Source organism: Vigna umbellata, chromosome 4 (genome assembly GCF_029865625.1).
Source record: "Vigna umbellata cultivar VRB3 chromosome 4, Vumbellata_1.0, whole genome shotgun sequence".
Lineage (NCBI taxonomy): Eukaryota > Viridiplantae > Streptophyta > Magnoliopsida > Fabales > Fabaceae > Vigna > Vigna umbellata.
The window spans coordinates 28720228-28740303 of record NC_142168.1 but is presented as its reverse complement, the minus strand read 5'-3'; the positions used below and the strand labels follow the sequence as shown (position 1 = coordinate 28740303).

General features: G+C 33.2%; 1 protein-coding gene and 2 pseudogenes across 4 annotated transcripts; all 3 read left to right on the top strand.

Moving 5' to 3' along the window:
* Positions 1-512: 512 nt before the first annotated feature.
* On the top strand, positions 513-8161 carry LOC124822303 (TMV resistance protein N-like; annotated as a pseudogene). The gene is made up of 6 exons (XR_015786015.1): positions 513-857; positions 4010-4490; positions 4597-5713; positions 5878-6168; positions 6256-6994; positions 7091-8161. The product of XR_015786015.1 is annotated as a TMV resistance protein N-like (transcript).
* Positions 8162-8569: 408 nt separating this feature from the next.
* On the top strand, positions 8570-9450 carry LOC148199782 (toll/interleukin-1 receptor-like protein; annotated as a pseudogene). The gene is made up of 2 exons (XR_015786019.1): positions 8570-9114; positions 9215-9450. The product of XR_015786019.1 is annotated as a toll/interleukin-1 receptor-like protein (transcript).
* A 5973-nt stretch (positions 9451-15423) lies between these two features.
* Positions 15424-20017, top strand: LOC124820872 (TMV resistance protein N-like). Of its 2 annotated transcripts, XM_088113436.1 has the most exons (6): positions 15424-15673; positions 16084-16564; positions 16672-17791; positions 17934-18224; positions 18313-19107; positions 19205-20017. In XM_088113436.1, exons 2-6 carry the CDS (start codon positions 16095-16097, stop codon positions 19928-19930), a joined length of 3402 nt encoding a protein of 1133 aa, XP_087969562.1. In that variant the 5' UTR covers positions 15424-15673; positions 16084-16094; the 3' UTR covers positions 19931-20017. The 2 variants fall into 2 exon arrangements, with proteins under 2 accessions (XP_087969562.1, XP_087969563.1); XM_088113437.1 differs by lacking the exon at positions 15424-15673 and having other exon boundaries at positions 16426-16564; positions 16764-17791.
* The last annotated feature ends 59 nt before the right edge of the window (positions 20018-20076 follow it).

The window sequence follows — 20076 nt, the reverse complement described above, 5'->3', positions numbered from 1 at the left end:
GAAACGAATAATGTAAAAATAAAATTTTTACATTACAAGAAATGTAGTTGCAAAAACTATCAAAGTGCACTAAGTAGTAAAAACAATAGTTTGAGATCATTAGGAATGAATTACATAGATCAACCCAACTTAATCAAACAAATCAATTTAAACTCAATTGTTTGGATTGGGTATAGAATTATTGAAAATCAAGTGAACCAACCATGTTAATTAATTATGTCATTTTATAATTTATAATCTTTATCAATGAAAGTTAATAAGTAGCATTATTGTGTGGCTATTGTTTGCATTGACCAATATAATGAGGCAAATCAGAAAGACCTGAGACATATATTTTCCATTTATAGTCCCCACACGCTAACATTTAGTATGGAAAATTTCTAAGAACTTGAAACTTGATGAAGACTTGCCGACAGTCCCAACACGCTAACATTTATTATGGGTAATTTCTAAGAACTTGAAAAGACCTGTCTAACGTAGAGTAGGGTTGACTTTGCAGAGAAAAAAGAGAAAAGTTTCACTGGTAATATCTAGGAAGCTCTCTCTAGCACACCAGCACTTCATAAAGCAATTGAAGAGTCCAGGATTGTCATCGTTGTGCTCTCACACAACTATGCTTCTTCTTCCTTATGCTTGGATAAACTTGCAACCATAGTTTATTAAAGAGTGCTTCTTCCTCCACCTCACTCATCTCACTTTTTTTGTCAATCCTACATCCCTATCTTCTCTTTTATAGCGTAGTGTTCCTCCCATCTTTCCTTCCCCTTCACTTTACTTGTGGTCGTGCACATACCTATCCTTGGTGGTCGTCATGGTGGTATTGTGGTGAGGTGGTTCTTCTTAGTTTGGGCATCCAGGTTGGTTGTTCTTTGCTTAAGCTTTGTATGATAGAAAGATTGTATGTGATGATATTTGTTTGTATGGATTGTTTATATGTGCTGTGATACGTTTCTGGACTGGATGGGACGAAGGTCGATGCCTTAACCGTATTGGTTGAGAGCGGCGTTAAAATAGGGGTTGTAGAACTCTCCACACTAAACAGTTTAAAATGCGCAGTTGAAAGTGCGATTCATACTTGTACTTGAAAGTGCAATTTCACTGTAGCTTGAACTGTTGTCAAGTGATGGCTTTTCCTTCTTTTGATTTTTATTATATTTAATTGTTTTTTAAATTTAATTTGTTTTTTATTTTTTCTATTAGTTTATTTAAGGCTTAAATACCTACTTAGTCCCCGTGTTAATAGCTGAATTGTCATTTAATACCCGATTTTAAAAATGAAGACATTAGGTCCCTATATTATGAAAAGTGTATGACTTTAGTCCTGTCCGTTAAGTTGGTAGTAACGGTGTTAACTCCGCGCTGACGTGGCTACGCTTCTTTTCTCTCTCCTCTTCTCTTCCTGACACCTTCTGCTTTGAAACTCTCTCTATGTTATTTTTATTTATTTTTATTTTGTTTCTGGATGCTGCTAGCGTGTAATGACACAGACGGGAGAGACAAGGGTTTTGCCTATATTTTGACTTTCTTTGAAGTTTGAACATTCAAATTAATTTCGAATAAATACTTCAAATAATTTACATTTTTATATAATCTCCTTTTTATAATTTAAATTTAGAGTGAAAGAAAATGTTGTTTTAGTTTTTGTAATAAAATAGCTCTCTTTCCTTTAAAATCTAAAATTGTTGTTTTATTACAGTAAAACATGTAAATTTTGATTTGGGTCATTTTAAGCAATTATTTTTATCATTTTGTAATTTTAAAGTTTTTGTCTAAATATTTAATATTAGATGGAAAAATATCTTACGTCCATATAGTAACAAGTACCAAATAAGAACAGACAAAATAAAGTTTGACAAATGTAAATAAAAATATTAAAATTAAAATTAATTTGTTTTAAAAGAACAAGTTCCTTACCATTTTTTTTACAATAACTGCTATGATTTTTCCAGAAGTTTTTTATTTTTTTATTTTTTTCATGTGTCTTTCTACTATTGTGATTCTTTTCTTTTTTGCTTAAAAACTATTATAAATTTTAACCTTACTAAAACATGTTAAATGTATACATTTTAGTATCAAACCACTGAATCATAATACATAGTACACCAAGAAATTATTTGGACGACACTGTACTGAATCTAGATTAAATTGTTTTGACATAGTTTAAATACAATTTTTGGTAGAAATAACTCTTCATTAAACTTTGCTTATTTTTTATTGAATTAGATTATTTTGTTAAAAACTGATTTTCATGCCAAAAAAAAAACTATACTAATATTTAAACTAAGAATAATTTACATAAAGTTCAAATTTCAATACTACAAATGAAAAAAATTCCTCAAACAGGGTCAGAGTGAATACTATAAGTGTTGTTGGTAGATGAAATTTGAAGCAGCCAACAGTGCAGCCAACAAAATAAAAATAAATAAAAATAACATAGAGAGAGTTTCAAAGCAGAAGGTGTCAGGAAGAGCAGAGGAGAGAGAAAAGAAGCGTAGCCACGTCAGCGTGGAGTTAACACCGTTACTACCAACTTAACGGACAGGACTAAAGTCATACACTTTTCATAATATAGGGACCTAATGTCTTCATTTTTAAAACTGGGTATTAAATGACAATTCAGCTATTAACACGGGGACTAAGTAGGTATTTAAGCCTTTATTTAAATATTAAATATTTTGCGTTAATATTTTGTAATTTGTATTTTATTTTTATATTTGATATTTATTTAAATTTTATTTTTAATGAAATTTAATATTTTAAACATATTTATTGTAATAATATATATATATATATAAAAGGAAATAAAAAACAACATAAAACTAAAAAACCTAAATAAAAGCATAAAACTAAAACAGCATACAACTAAAACAACATAAAACTAAATTTTAAAAATAGCATATAACATATTATATAAATAGAAACATCTTATAAATTAAATCAAAGGTTAAAATAATTAACATTTAAATAAATGTATACATTAAATACAAAATAACAAAATAATTTAATAACAAAAAATTATCAAAAAATTTAATACCAAATATAAACTATTAAATAACAACAACAAATTAACTACTATATAAAAAAAAATTCTATAAAATAACCTAATACAGAATAAATAACAAAAAATTTATAAAAAAATAATAGAAATAAATATCATTAACAGATAAATAATGCAATTTAAATAAATAAATATAAAAACATTAAACAAATAATAAAAAAAAAATACTATATATGAAAGTTAAAATAACTCCTGCAGTACATAGCATAATTTATATGAAACAATCATTTAACAAAGTAAATATCTTTTAATTAAAGCAAAGAGTGTCTTTGCATTGATAAAATGGATTGAATACAAATGGGAATATAATACGAATTACAGATATGCAAAGCTGAATCATAAATCCAGGATGATCAATAAACATTCTGAAATAACAATCAAGTCAAATATGGTTGTAAAAAGCTTCATCCATTTTTGTAATACCTGACCTCTATTTGGACATCATTTTCATCAGCATCATTAAATCAAATTAAATTACAGCAACACTTCCTTCCTTTCTATTTATAAGACCAAATTACTCATCATGGCTAAGAAAAATGGTTCATTATTTGATAGAAACAGATCTATTTTTATATATATACTTTATTATACTTTTTGTAATAATTTTATGCTTTATTATATGCAAATTTAAACAGATCTGCCAATTATTCTAAATAATTGTGTGTATACTTTTTTTTGGAAAATTTCTAAGAACTTGAAACGTGATGAACACCTGTCTCGTAACGTAGAGTGGGGGTTATACATAGTGTAATAATGTTGATCCCTTTTTCAGAATATTTTAGAATAAACTCGGTTTTTAAAGGAGATTAATACTTTTACCAAAAATAATTTTTTATTATTTTTGGTAAAATTATTATGCGAAATTTATAAGAGCTAAATTTCCCATAATAATTTTATGTTTATATAAAGTTTCCATTTACTGTCCCAACACGCTAACAATTATCATTCCAGACTTTGTTCTAATGGCAACTCCAAGTTCCCGTAGATTCACGTACCATGTGTTCCTCAGCTTTAGAGGGGAAGACACGCGTCGTGGTTTCACTGGTTATCTCTACAAAGCTCTCTGTGACAGGGGACTTCACACTTTCATGGATGATGACAAACTTCAAAGCGGAGAGGAAATCACACCAGCGCTTCTGAAAGCAATTGAAGAGTCTAGGATTGCCATCGTTGTGCTCTCTCACAACTATGCTTCTTCCTCCTTCTGCTTGGATGAACTTGCAACTATAATTCACTGCCAGAGTAAAGGGCTGTTGGTTATACCAGTGTTTTATAAGGTGGATCCTTCTAATGTCAGACATCAGAAAGATAGCTATGAAGAAGCATTGGCTAAGCATCAAAAGAGGTTCAAAGGGCAGGAGGAGAAGTTAAATAAATGGAAAATGGCTCTGCGTCAAGTTGCTGACTTGTCTGGCTATCACTTGGGAGATGGGTACCCACTTACCAATCTTTTTATTTTATTGAAAATTACTATACGTATCAAGACATGTTTACAATGCTTCTAGTTTAGCTTAGTTATACTTTAATGTTTGGAACAGGGATGAATACGAGTACAAGTTTATTGAGAGCATTCTTGAACGGGTTTCCACGGTGATTAATCATGCTCCTTTACATGTTGCGGATTACACAGTTGGCCTACCGTCACGGGTGCTGAAAGTCCAGATACTTTTGGATGTTGGATCGGAAGATGTTGTCCACATGATAGGGATCCATGGAATGGGTGGGTTAGGGAAAACAACACTCTCTCTAGTAGTTTATAATTCGATTGCTGCTTATTTTGATGAATCATGTTTTCTTCAAAATGTAAGAAAAAATTCAAAAAACAAAGATGAGCTACAACACCTCCAAAGCATCTTTCTTTCAAAAATGCTTAGAGAGAAGAATATCATCTTAACAAGTTGGCAAGAAGGAGCATCAATGATACAGCAGAGGCTGGGGCGAAAGAAGGTTCTCTTGATTCTAGATGATGTTGACAACAGAGAGCAGTTAGAAGCATTTGCTGGAAGTGCTGATTGGTTTGGACCCGGCAGCAGGGTTATCATTACCACTCGGGACGAACAGCTGCTAAAATCTCATGGGATTAAAAGAACTTATGAGATGGAGGCATTGAATTTTAATGATTCTCTTCAATTGCTTATATGGAATGCTTTCAAAAGGGAAAATGTTGATCCAAGTTACCAGGACGTGTTGAAACGTGTAGTAACTTATGCTTCTGGTCTTCCATTGGCTTTAAAAGTAATAGGTTCCAACTTGTATAGCAAAAGTGTAGAAGAATGGGAGTCTGCGATTGAACATTACAAAAGAATTCCAAACGGTGAAATTCTAGAGATACTTAAAGTAAGCTATGTTGCTTTGGGGGAAGAAGAAAAAAGCGTCTTTCTTGACATCGCCTGTTTCTTTAATGAAAGTAGTTTGGAAGAATTTGAAAAGATACTTGATGTTCTTTATGATAAGAACATGAAACATCATATTGGGGTGTTGGTGGATAAATCTCTCATAGGTTTTTGGACGGATGGAGAAGATCATATTTATATGCACGACTTGATTCAGGACATGGGTAGACATATTGAATGGCAAAAGTCACCCGAAGAGCCAGGGAAGCGCACGAGATTATGGTTAGAGAAAGATATCCTTCATGTTTTAAAACACGACAAGGTAAGTAAGCTTCATCAATGACTGTTGTACTTTCTTAGCTTGATTTAATATTTTTTGTGTCATCTGTTCACATCATAGTATTTTTTTTTCTCTTTACAATTTTGCAAAGTTCTCTTAAAACGTGAATTTTTTTGGATTCCTGAATGTGACTTTTGCATTAACAGGGTACTAGCAAAACTAAAATCATAATCTTTGATTGGTCTATATATGAGCGAGAAAAAACGGTAGAATGGAATCCCAACGCCTTCAGAAGAATGAAAAACCTTAAAATGCTTATCATTAGAAATGGTAAATTTTCCAAAGGTCCCAATTATTTTCCGGAAAGTTTGAGAGTACTGGAATGGCATGGATACCCTTCAAATTCTTTACCATCAAATTTTGATCCGAGCAATCTTGTGACATGCAAGCTACCTCACAGTCATTTTACGTCATTTGAATTCCTTGACTCATCAAAGGCAAGCTTGAAGACTGTTTTCCTCATCTTGTAAATTATTAAAACAGCATAAATATCTTAACTTTTTTTCTCTTTATTTTCTTTGCAGAAGTTCGAGAATCTATCTGTCTTGAATTTTGACTCGTGCAAATTTTTGACACAGATACCAGATATGTCTGATTTCGTAAATTTGAAGGAAGTTTCATTTAACAGGTGTGAGAGTTTAGTTGCAGTTCACGACTCAATTGGTTTAATGAGTAAACTTAAAATATTGCATGCGGAACATTGCATCAAGCTTAAGAATTTTCCACCTCTCAACTTGCCCACTCTTGAAAGCCTAAAACTTTCGTTTTGTTCCAGTCTTGAGAAATTTCCAGAAATACTAGGAAAGATGGAAAACATAGAGGACCTTGGATTGGCGGGTCTTCCCATTAAAGAATTGCCACTGTCGTTTCAAAATCTTATTGGACTCGAAGAGTTATTCTTGTCATCATGTGAAATTGTTCACTTGCCTAACTTGTCTACTTTGAGTGTTACTGAAGATAACGTAGGCTCAATGGTTCCTTCAAAGTTAGAGTGTTTTTCAGCACTCTCTTGCAACCTGGATGATAACTTCTTTTCGGCAGGTTTCATGCAGTTGGCACAAGTGCGTTCTTTAATTCTACGGAACAATAATTTCAAACACCTTCCTGAATGCATCAAAGAATTTCACAACCTCAACAGGCTTGATGTGACTGATTGCAAACATCTTGAGGAAAATAAGAGGGTTTCCACCAAAATTAAAATATTTCGATGCAAGAAACTGTATATCTTTGACTTCCACCAGCTTAGACATGTTGCTAAATAAGGTTTTGTCTTGCTTTTGAATTTTTTGATTGATAATACGTAGTGCTCTTAATGTTGGTAAGCTAATGAGTTCTTTATGAATTATGTATGACTAACAGGAACTATACTACGAAGGTAGAAAAATTATGTTCCAGTTTCCAGGAGCAAGGTTTCCAGAGTGGTTTGATTTCAAGAGCAGTGGACCTTCATGTTCTTTCTGGTTTCGTAATAAGTTTCCTGCCAGAGTTCTTTTTCTTCTTCTTATACATATGAATAAAAAGGATAAGTCAAGTACCTTTTACCCTCAAGTGTACATTAATGGGAAATATGCAACTGTCGGAGGCACGTCTTATTTGGAGCAGACGGAATTTGAATTCGATCTAACATACCTCTCTGATCTAAAAATGTATCGTAATTTGCATGAACAACCTTCAGAAAAGGAATGGAATCACGTGAAGGTTATACATTATGTATTCGAGGAAAATGTCAAAGCAACAGGAATCCATGTATTCGAGGAAAACAAGGAAGACATTCGGTTTGATGATCCTTATATCATGGAAGACATCATGGAAGAAGAAGAAAAAGAAGAAGAAAAGGAAGAAAGAGAAGAAGAAGAGGAAGAAAAAGAAGAAAAGGCAGAAGAAGAAGAAAATAGCATCATGGAAGACACCATGGAAGAAGAAGGAAGAAGAGGAAAAAAAAGAAAACTGCATCATGGAAGACATTCCCGGTTTGATGATCCATATACCAACAAGAAAAGGAAGAAGGGAAAGGAGAAGAGGAACAAGAAGAAAAAGAAAAGGAGCAGGCAGAAGAAGAAGAAAATAGCTTCATGGAAGACATTCGATTTGATGATCCTTATATCATGGAAGACATCATGGAAGAAGAGAAAACAACAGAAGAAAACAACATCATGAAAGACACCAGGGAAGAAGGAAGAAGAGGAAAAAGAAGAAAACAACAGCATGGAAACCATTCGGTTTGAGGATCCATGTACCAACAAGAAATTAGACAAAGATCTCAACCCTTCTCAATCACAAAACCACTTGTTAAGAACCATAGGTTTCTTCACGTCCAAATTTTAATAGGCCTTTTTCTTTTTTCTTTTCGTGCTTATGTTTTTTACTTTATTTACTAGCCTCAGCACCAACTCAACTAGATATGAGTGGGATAATTCCATTTTTATTATATATATCAATATATATATATATATATATATATATAATTATAAAATAATTTTTTTACATTACAAGAAATGTAGTTCCAAAAACTATCAAAGTGCACGCATGAATGTGAGTAGTAAAAACAATAGTTTGAGATCATTAGGAATGAATATGACATAGATCAACCCAACTTAATCAAACAAATCAATTTAAACTCAACTGTTTGGATTGGGTATAGAATTATCAATGGTGAAAATCAAGTGAACCAACCATGTTAATTAATTAAGTCATTTTATAATTTATGATCTTTACAAATGAGCGTTAATAAGTCCATCATTATTGTGTGGCTATTGTTTACATTGACCAATAAAAAAGACCGAAACAAAGATATTTTCCAAAAGTTTCACGGGCTTTTTAAGGTACAACAGGATCGTACCCACGCTAATTACTGTTTGGCAATTGACTCTGCATTACCTTACATTTCACTCTTCGAATTTCATATACAACTATCACTCCAGACTTTGTTCAAATGGCAACTCCAAGTTCCTGTAGATTCACGTACGATGTATTCCTCAGCTTTAGAGGGGAAGACACTCGTTATGGTTTCACTGGTTATCTCTACAATGCTCTCTGTGACAGGGGACTTCACACTTTCAAAGCGGAGAAGAAATCACACCAGCGCTTCTGAAAGCAATTGAAGAGTCTAGGATTGCCATCGTTGTGCTCTCTCGCAACTATGCTTCTTCCTCCTTCTGCTTGGATGAACTTGCAACCATCCTTCACTGCCGGAGTAAAGGGCTGTTGGTTATACCAGTGTTTTATAAGGTGGATCCTTCTTATGTCAGACATCAGAAAGGTAGCTATGCAGAAGCATTGGCTAAGCATGAAAAGAGGTTCAAAGAGCAGAAGGAGAAGTTACAAAAATGGAAGATGGCTCTGCGTGAAGTTGCTGACTTGTCTGACTATCACTTCGGAGATGGGTACCCAGCTTACCAATCTTTTTATTTGATTGAAAATTAGTATAAGTATCAAGACATGGTTTTCTAGTTTAGCTAAGTTAAACTTTAATGTTTGGAACAGGGATGAATACCAGTACAAGTTTATTGGGAGCATTGTTGAACGGGTTTCCACGGTGATTAATCGTGCTCCTTTACATGTTGCGGATTACCCAGTTTGATTATATGTTGCGGTAAATTGAATAATCTGAAGAAGTGGATTTGATCTTGTTTAGACGTTAGATATGTAGTTATGATTGAAAATGGATCATAAAAGTATAATTATAAATATTGGAAGACTGGTCTGGATTGATGATTTCAGTAATTTGGGTTCATGAGTAAATATTGGTTGTGAATGAATAAAGGGGAAAAACATAGGTATGGTTGGAAAGGGTTGGGCAAGGTCTTATTGGAGTTTTTACAAACGTGAATTTAAGTCATATGCTCAGACTTTGTAGTAGTGAATGATATGAATTGCTTGGCAACTTTTCAGAAATGATTAATTAAGTACGTAAGTTGTGATGTGTGTAAATGGTTTCTATATAATCTGATGTTATAGAATGTGGGAATGAATTTAAAGTAATTAAACCTAGTTAAATTATAATCTTTTGGAATTCACTTGGCTGTTGAGTAGGTGTTATTAATTGGTAATAATGCAGTTTGGACTTGTTCATAGATTCATGGTTGTTGTTGCATGATGATATTATATAGTCAATCATTGATAAGAACTGTGTTGGTATACATTGTTAGTAATGGGCATTGATTGCCAAGTTCAGTTTTGGTTTGAGTCCTTTGTCTAACTAAAAATGCGAAGCTGCTTAATCATGTGCATGAAATATAGAGATCTGGTTTGGGTATAAATATCCGTAAATACAATTAAGAAAATATAGGAGAGGAATTGCATTGTTACAATCTGAACGAAACGTTTAAGTTGTAGCTATGTGTACTCAGAATTAGTATACTAGCTTAAGCTCATTAAGTAACAAGTAGTTGTATATTCTGTGGTGAGAAAGTGTCTAAGTAATTGTATGTTTCATTATGTAAGATGGCTTAAAAGAAAGATTTGTTGAGCAGATGTATGCTTTATTTGGAGTGACTTTTTTGAACATAATATGTTGATAGTTATTTAAAATACTCGTTTCTTGCAAGGTCGTTGTCTGATTAGAATGTTGACCTTGGAACTTAGAGATTTTTACGTGAATGTTATATGCTTAGGAGCTAGGAGTATGGGTGTTTTTTCTTTAACACAATTCAAGAACAAAAATTTTTGTAGAAGGAGAAAATAGACCCTCATTGTAGACGTCATTGAATGGTTGGGTTGTATGGGAAGCTTGTATGTTTTATAGTAAATTAATAAAAGTACCATGTTATTTAATTGGTCAGAGTTTAGTATGGTGGGGTAAAAGTCTTGTGTATATGCTTAAGTGTTTGGTGAAAAATAAAAGGTTTAATAGCTTTTTTTGTCCCTAGTTTCGCTGCAATGTGTTAAGTTGGTCCAACCTTTTAAAAAAATGTCAATTTTGTCCATAATTGATAAAGTTTGCCTCAATCAAGTCTCTTCCGTTAAATATGCGGAAACAGCGTTAACTTTTCTTTCTCTCACTTCTGCTCCTCTGCAACGCATCAGTTTTTTGTCAGTGCTATCATCATCTCATTATCCTTCACGTGATCCTTTATATAAAACATGTGAATTAATGTTCATAGTTTCTCCAAATCATAATGAGTTAATGATTGAACAAATTAAAATATTTTGGGTTTCATTCCTAATTTTTGGTATTTGCCTAACTATCTCTCCTTCTCTGATGTATAAATTATTAAAAATTTAAAATATACATAAGAATAAGATTGTCAGAACCCTTAAAAATCCCATGTGAGTGGAAGCTAGGTGTTAGTGAAAATTAGAAAGTGAAAGACAAGTGTGAGCAGCTGAGTGGCTGATCGGTTTTGACGGTGACGAAAAACTTAAACTTTCAAATTTCGTGCCACTTTTCTGCATGCACCCTTCATCTTCAAACTTCTGAAACTTTCATTTTCTCCTCCTTCTCTCTACAATCTTCATCTTCTCTCTACCAATTCTTACCTTTCTTTTTCTTCGATCTTCATTCAGGCAGCACCTGAATATTATTGGCATTAAACCCTTTCTTTTAAGCCGATCAAATTGCCATTCTGAACTGGTAAGTTCATCCATCTCATAACACTGTTGTTTTCTAGTACATGCAAACCAAGTTTCTGGTTGCATGAGTTTATCATCTCATTCTGAACACACTTCTGGTCTTTTGATTTGTTTAGTTTCATAAATCGTGACCTATAGAATTCTAAGATTTCTGGTGGTGAGCTATTCTATTCAAACTGTGAGCGTTCGGCTACATTTAGAGGTAAGGGAAGCTTATATAATTTGATTATAATTCTTGTTCTGAATGGTTGTATTGTTTACTGGATTGTTAGATGGATATGAAATATTATTGGTATTGCATGTTTGAATGTATGTGTGTATGAGTTACAAATGATGGGAACTGGGTTGATGTAGGGTTTTGGTCTTAAGTATGCAATTTCCTGCATAATTCTATGTTTATCACCGAAAGTCATTATTGATCGTTCAGTTTTTCATTGAGTATTCGATCTGGACTGGGTTCTTCTTCTGGGAAGAATTTCAGTTAATGACCCATCGGTTTTCTCTAAGTATACTTGTAAATAAGTATTATGTATAAGTATAGTTGTCTTTTTATATTTGGTAATAAGTCTAGTAAGGTATTCAATATTACTTACATATATATTAGTATATTTATCTTCCATTAAAAATCAATTATTTGTATCTGTATTTAATACATATATAATCCGTCATTCTATAAGCTAAGTAGTGCTCGGTCTTAAACCAAGCGCTCGGTTTCAGTGGTGCTCAATTTTAAACCAAGCGCTCGGTCTCGTCACAGTAATCTATTATTACTATTTTAAAATAAGAGCGTTCGGCCAAACTCAATAGTGTTCGTTTTCTACAGTGCTTGGTCTCAGACTAGCACTCGGTCTCTTCAGTGTTTTGTCTTAAGACTAAAGCTAAGTATTATTAGTACTCAATATCTTACTAGTTCTCGGTTTCTTCATAGTATCCAGTCTATTATTAGTATTCGGTGTCAAACAGTATTCGGTCTCAATAAATGGTGTTCGGCCTAGAGTCTTAGTATTCGACCTAGGCTTCGTAGTGTTCGGTTTAAACTCTTAGGGGTCGGTTCAATGAAGTGGTTCACTTGGTAAATAGCATTCAGTCATGTTAGCTACTGAGAAGTGTTATTCCATTCGGTCTTGTTTCACAAGCATAATATTAATACCTCTTTCGTTCATGTTCTGCGGATAAGTAAAATACCGCTCGGTAATACACTCAGGGTTCAGTTAGTTTAGTCTAAAAGTTGTTCATTAGTTCAGACTTGTTTCTATGATGAAAAAGTGTTGTCTTTATTCAAATTGAATATATTGATAATGAAGTATGATGGAATTTGAAATGTGATATGAATGAAATAGTATGGATATGAAAGAGTATTCCAGAGAGGAATATCTCAGAATTTGGTTATTGAATGGTAAAGTATGAATGTGGTCATGCTAAGGTGGCGTTTATCCTGATATTTTGTGATTACTCATTCTCAAGTAGAGAGGAGTAAATCATGTGTGAGAATGACAGGAGGTCCTAGTCCATAAGTTAAGATGGACATAGTATAACGGACTAACCTCGGGTGGCAGCTGTTGAGTGCATCCCAACTACTACATCACCCGGGTGCAAAAACGTCGTAGCTACACAGAATTCCTACAGTCCGGACAGTCTGAGTCAAGTGGTTGTGTATTTCATGCAATAATGTATGATTGATGGTGTATAATTGATTTATGGATTTATATCAGACTTATGTGAAATATATGATTATTTAATTAATTAAATTACACAAGCTTACCCTATTTCCTGTCTTGTCTGTTTTGTCTATTTTGTTGTCTTTATTCCTGTTGCAATGATCATCCTGTGGATGTGAGCAGAAGGGGAAGAGTGCTTGCACGAAGAAGCCTTGGAAGAAGTGGAGGTTAAGGCTGAACCGTAGAACCGTTCGGCGAGTTCTGATTGTCTTGTTTTGTATAACTGATCGGTGTAAGCTTAGTTTTGGAAACCGTTCGGTCTAAGCTGTAGATGTTGTAAAGTTTTAAATTCTCTGGTATTTTTGTAAGGCTGTTCGGCCATAATCGTACCTTCTTTCCTTTGCAGAACTGAGTTGTAATATTATTAATATGTGATTATTCTATGATATAGTTTTACACTGTATTTTTGAGATGTTACAAAGATTAATAAAAATAATAAATATGATTTGAACTGTGAAAAAAATCTTCAAAAATTTAAGTTTTTGTATAGTATATAATTAAGGATTAACTAGATTTTTTATTCCTAAACAATTTTAAAAAATTGTATTTTGTTTTTAAACTATATTTTTCTGTATTGAAGAAAGTTATGTAAAAGTATTTTTTAACAAAATATATATTTAAGTTATATTACACTACAATGTAAAGTTCTATTATTTTGCCTTCTTTTAATAAAATAAAAAAATCATAAATTTATTTTAAGGATGAAACACATTCTTAAGACCATAAATTTATTTTAAGGATGAAACACATTCTTAAGAATAATTGAGGAAATGGGCAGACAAATTGACCAGTGAGAATCATCGAAAGAGGCAGGAATGTGGAGAAGATTACGATTACCCAAAAATATAATTTAAGCTCAAAAGTATAATTTAAGAAGGGATAGGTTTTGTTCTTGATATTCTCTCTTTGTCTTCCATACGATTATGTTATTCAAATCTCCAAAATTTTAACTATTTCAATAAAGAAAAATTATAACTTCGTTCTACATTACTTTTAAAATATTTTCTCCATGACTACAATCAATCATCATCAATTCTAGTATTTATTTTCACAAGAAAAAAAATATAATTTTTGAAATGTCAAAATAAAAAGATTTTTTGGAACTAACTTATAAGCTATATTTTTACTATTTGTATAAAGTAGATGAAAGTAAGACTCCTTTTCTTTAATAATATACTGAAGTTTTATAACCATTTCTACTACACGGATCCTCCTTGCCAATGTTATTTGCCATTACAATGTATGTAGATTTAGAGGGTTACTTCCTACACCACCACAAATTGCTTCATGCACCACCACACCTTTTTTAAATTCCAAAATTATCTTTTATATTTTAAAATATCTTATGTCCTACATCCGTTTAGTTTTTTTTTAAGTTTTTAATTTTTTCAAGTTTTTAAATTAATATATAAATATTATTTAATTTTTTTAAATTATTACTTAATTATTTATAAATTAATTTTATTTTATTTAATAAAATAATTATTATTAATTTAATTTATATATTATTATTTAAATAATAATCAAAATAATTTAATTTTATTATTATTAATAAAATACTTGAAGAAACAATCCGAAAGCAAAAATCTGCATTTGAAACGGACACGAAAAATCTATTCCAGCCACGCTCCATCATACTGCAAGAATAAGAAAAGCTTCTCCCTGCATCTCTTACCATTTCTCCCTACACTTCTAAATTTTCTTAAAATTTTAAAACTATTGTCCATAAAAAAATAATTTAAAAATTTTATTAAAACGGATATGGCAATCCGTTAACAGATGTCGTCACATCCGTTGAAGATTTTTTTTCTTTCTAAATAAAAACAATAAATTAAAATATAAAATATGTGAACGGACGGATATTAACATCCATTTCACCTTCAACGGATGTAGCAATATTAGTATGAGATGGTGCAGGGAGCATTCTGTGGTGGTGGAGAGAGCAACTACCCTAGATTTAAGTTTAAATATGGATAAGCCCCATTACAATATTAGGTTACAGGAAGCAAAAGCCCTATGCGAATTACAACTAGGTTGAGCCAAAACTGACTGCCAAGTCTATATTTTTGCTATAAAATTGAAGTTATCCATAGAATTATTATCAAATTGTAGGATGAAAATTTGAAATAAAGATAAAATATTTTTATTTTTTAAAATATTATGTAATAATTAAGTTTAAAACCGATAGAAAATTAATTATAAATGGTGTAACAATAAACATATAATCAGCTTTTAGATGACGAAAGAGAAGAAAGATTGAAATTGAGAAAAACTTCTAAGAACTTGAAACTTGAAACTTGAAACTTGATGAAGACTTGCCGACAGTCCCAACACGCTAACATTTATTATGGGTAATTTCTAAGAACTTGAAAAGACCTGTCTAATGTAGAGTAGGGTTATGCATGTTGACTTTTCAGAGAAAAGAGAGAGAAAAAAGAGAAAAGTTTCACTGGTAATATCTAGGAAGCTCTCTCTAGCACACCAGCACTTCATAAAGCAATTGAAGAGTCCAGGATTCTCATCGTTGTGCTCTCACACAACAATGCTTCTTCTTCCTTATGCTTGGATAAACTTGCAACCATAGTTTATTAAAGAGTGCTTCTTCCTCCACCTCACCCATCTCACTCTGCACTTCCCCATTCAACAATTAAAAGCAAGTACTCATCCCTCACTTTTTTTGTATATATACTTTATTATACTTTTTGTAATAATTTTATGCTTTATTATATGCAAATTTAAACAGATCTGCCAATTATTCTAAATAATTGTGTGTATACTTTTTTTTGGAAAATTTCTAAGAACTTGAAACGTGATGAACACCTGTCTCGTAACGTAGAGTGGGGGTTATACATAGTGTAATAATGTTGATCCCTTTTTCAGAAGATTCTAGAATAAACTCGGTTTTTAAAGGAGATTAATACTTTTACCAAAAATAATTTTTTATTATTTTTGGTAAAAGTATTATGCGAAATTTATAAGAACTAAATTTCCCATAATAATTTAATGTTTATATAAAGTTTGATTCCATTTACAGTCCCAACACGCTAACAATTATCATTCCAGACTTTGTTCTAATGGCAACTCCAAGTTCCCGTAGATTCACGTACAATGTGTTCCTCAGTTTTAGAGGGAAAGACACGCGTTCTGGTTTCACTGGTTATCTCTACGATGCTCTCTGTGACAAGGGAGTTCACACTTTCATGGATGATGAGGAACTTCAAAGCGGAGAGGAAATCACACCAGCGCTTCAGAAAGCAATTGAAGAGTCTAGGATTGCCATCGTTGTGCTCTCTCACAACTATGCTTCTTCCTCTTTCTGCTTGGATGAACTTGCAACTATAATTCACTGCCAGAGTAAAGGACTGTTGGTTATACCAGTGTTTTATAAGGTGGATCCTTCTAATGTCAGACATCAGAAAGGTAGCTATGAAGAAGCACTGGCTAAGCATCAAAAGAGGTTCAAAGGGCAGGAGGAGAAGTTAAATAAATGGAAAATGGCTCTGCGTCAAGTTGGTGACTTGTCTGGCTATCACTTGGGAGATGGGTACCCACCTTACCAATCTTTTTATTTTATTGAAAATTAGTATACGTATCAAGACATGTTTACAATGCTTCTAGTTTAGCTTAGTTATACTTTAATGTTTGGAACAGGAATGAATACGAGTACAAGTTTATTGAGAGCATTGTTAAACGGGTTTCCAGGGTGATTAATCGTGTTCCTTTACATGTTGTGGATTACCCAGTTGGCCTATCCGCACGGGTGCTGAAAGTCAAGAAACTTTTGGATGTTGGATCGGATGGTGTTGTCCACATGATAGGGATCCATGGAATGGGTGGGTTAGGAAAAACAACACTTGCTCTAGCAGTTTATAATTCCATTGCTGATGATTTTGATCAATCATGTTTTCTTCTAAATGTAAGAGAAGAATCAAATAAACATGAGTTAAAAGACCTCCAAAGCATCCTTCTTTCAAAAATGCTTAGAGAGAAGAATATCATCTTAACAAGTTGGCAAGAAGGAGCATCAATGATACAGGAGAGGCTGGGGCGAAAGAAGGTTCTCTTGATTCTAGATGATGTTGACAACAGAGAGCAGTTACAAGCATTTGCTGGAAGAGCTGATTGGTTTGGTCCCGGCAGCAGGGTTATCATTACCACTCGAGACAAACAGCTGCTAAAATCTTATGAGATTGAAAGAACTTATGAGGTGGAGGAATTGAATGAGAATGATTCTCTTAAATTGCTTATATGGAATGCTTTCAAAAGAGAAAAAGTTGATCCAAGCTACGAGGTCGTGTTGAAACGTGTAGAAAATTATGCTTCTGGTCTTCCATTGGCTTTAGAAGTAATAGGTTCCAACTTGGTTGGAAAAAGTGTAGAAGAATGGGAGTCTGCGATTGAACATTACAAAAGAATTCCTAAAGGTGAAATTCTAGAGATACTTAAAGTAAGCTATGATGCTTTGGGGAAAGAAGAACAAAGTGTCTTTCTTGACATCGCCTGTTTCTTTAAAGGAAGTAGTTTGGAAGAAGTTGAACATATACTTCGTGTTCTTTATGATCACAGCATGAAACATCATATTGGGGTGTTGGTGGATAAATCTCTCATAAAGGTTTTGTGGGATGACGAAGGGTTTGGTGAAATTGAAATGCACGACTTGATTGAGGACATGGGTAGACATATTGACCGGCAAAAGTCACCCGAAAAGCCAGGGAAGCGCAGGAGATTATGGTTAGGGAAAGATATCCTTCATGTTTTAAAACACAACAAGGTAAGTAAGCTTCATCGATGACTGATATGCTTTCTTAGCTTGATTTAATATTTTCATGTCTATTTTTTTTTTCTCTTAACAATTTTGCAAAGTTCTCTTAACACGTGAATTTTTTGGATTCGTGAATGTGACTTTTGCATAGGGAACTGGGAAAACTGAAATCATACGCCTGGATTTGTCTATATCTGAGAGAGAAGAAACGCTAGAATGGAATCCCAACGCCTTCAAAAGGATGAAAAACCTTAAAATACTTATCATTAGAAATGGTAAATTTTCCGAAGGTCCCAGTTACTTTCCGAAAAGTTTGAGAGTACTGGAATGGCATGCATACCCTTCAAATTGTTTACCATCAAATTTTGATCCGAGCAAACTTGTGACATGCATGTTACCTTACGGTCAGTTTACGTCATTTGGATTCCTTGGCTCATCAAAGGCAAGCTTAAAGAGTGTTTTCCTCATCTTGTAAATTATTAAAAACAGCATAAATATCTTAACTTTTATTCTCTTTATTTTCTTTGCAGAAGTTCGAGAATCTAATTGTCTTGAATTTTGACTGCTGCAAATTTTTGACACAGATACCCGATGTGTCTGTTCTCGGGAATTTGAAGGAAGTTTCATTTAACAGATGTGAGAGTTTAGTTGCAGTTCACGACTCAATTGGTTTTATGAGTAAACTTAAAATATTGCATGCAAAACATTGCATCAAGCTTATGAATTTTCCACCTCTCAACTTGCCCACTCTTGAAAGCCTAGAACTTTCATTTTGTTCCAGTCTTGAGAAATTTCCAGAAATACTAGGAAAGATGGAAAACATAAGGAAACTTGTATTGGAGAAGCTTCCCATTAAAGAATTGCCACTGTCGTTTCAAAATCTTATTGGACTCAAACGGTTATCCTTGTCATGTGAAATTGTTCACTTACGAAGTAGCATTTTCACGATGCCTAACTTGAGTGAGTTTACTGTTACTAATTGCAAGGAATGGCAATGGGTAAAATCAGAAGATGCTGAAGATAACGTAGGCTCAATGGTTCCTTCAAAGTTAGAGTGTTTTTCAGCACTCTCTTGCAACCTGGATGATGACTTCTTTTCATCAGGTTTCATGCGGTTGGCACGAGTGCGTGATTTAAATCTAGGGGGCAATAATTTCAAACACCTTCCTGAATGCATCAAAGAATTTCACAACCTCAACGAGCTTGATGTGAGTTATTGCAAACATCTTAAGGAAATAAGAGGGTTTCCACCAAAATTAGAATATTTCATTGCAACAAACTGTATATCTTTGACTTCCACCAGCTTAGACATGTTGCTAAATAAGGTTTTGTCTTGCTTTTGAATTTTTTGATTGATAATACGTAGTGCTCTTAATGTTGGTAAGCTAATGAGTTCTTTATGAATTATGTATGACTAACAAGGAACTATACGAATCTAGAAAATCTTGGTTCTGGTTTCCAGGAGCAAGGTTTCCAGAGTGGTTTGATCTCAAGAGCAGTGGACCTTCATGTTCTTTCTGGTTTCGTAATAAGTTTCCTGCCAGAGTTCTTTCTCTTCTTATTATACATATGAATAAAAATGATAACTTAGGTAGCTTTGACCCTGCTGTGGACATTAATGGGAAATATCAAACAGGCGGAGGCAGGTATTTGATGGAGCAGACGAAATTTGAATTCGATCTAACATACCTCTCTGATCTAGACCTCTCTGATCTAGAAGTGTATGGTAATTTGCATGAACAACCTTCAGAAAAGAAATGGAATCACGTGAAGGTTACATATAATTGTTTAATATGTGCCTCTATAGTTAAAGCAACAGGAATCCATGTATTCGAGGAAAACATGGAAGACATTCGGTTTGATGATCCTTATATCATGGAAGACATCATGGAAGAAGAAGAAAAGGAGGAAGAAAAGGAGGAAGAAAAGGAAGAAGGAGAAGAAGAGGAAGAAAAAGAAGAAAAGGCAGAAGAAGAAGAAAATAGCATCATGGAATACACCATGGAAGAAGAAGGAAGAAGAGGAAAAAGAAGAAAACTGCATCATGGAAGACATTCCCGGTTTGATGATCCATATACCAACAAGAAAAAGAAGAAGGGAAAGGAGCAGGCAGAAGAAGAAGAAAATAGCTTCATGGAAGACATTTGATTTGATGATCCTTATATCATGGAAGACATCATGGAAGAAGAGAAAAAAAGAAGAAAACAACATCATGAAAGACACCATGGAAGAAGAAGGAAGAAGAGGAAAAAGAAGAAAACAACATGGAAACCATTCGGTTTGAGGATCCATAT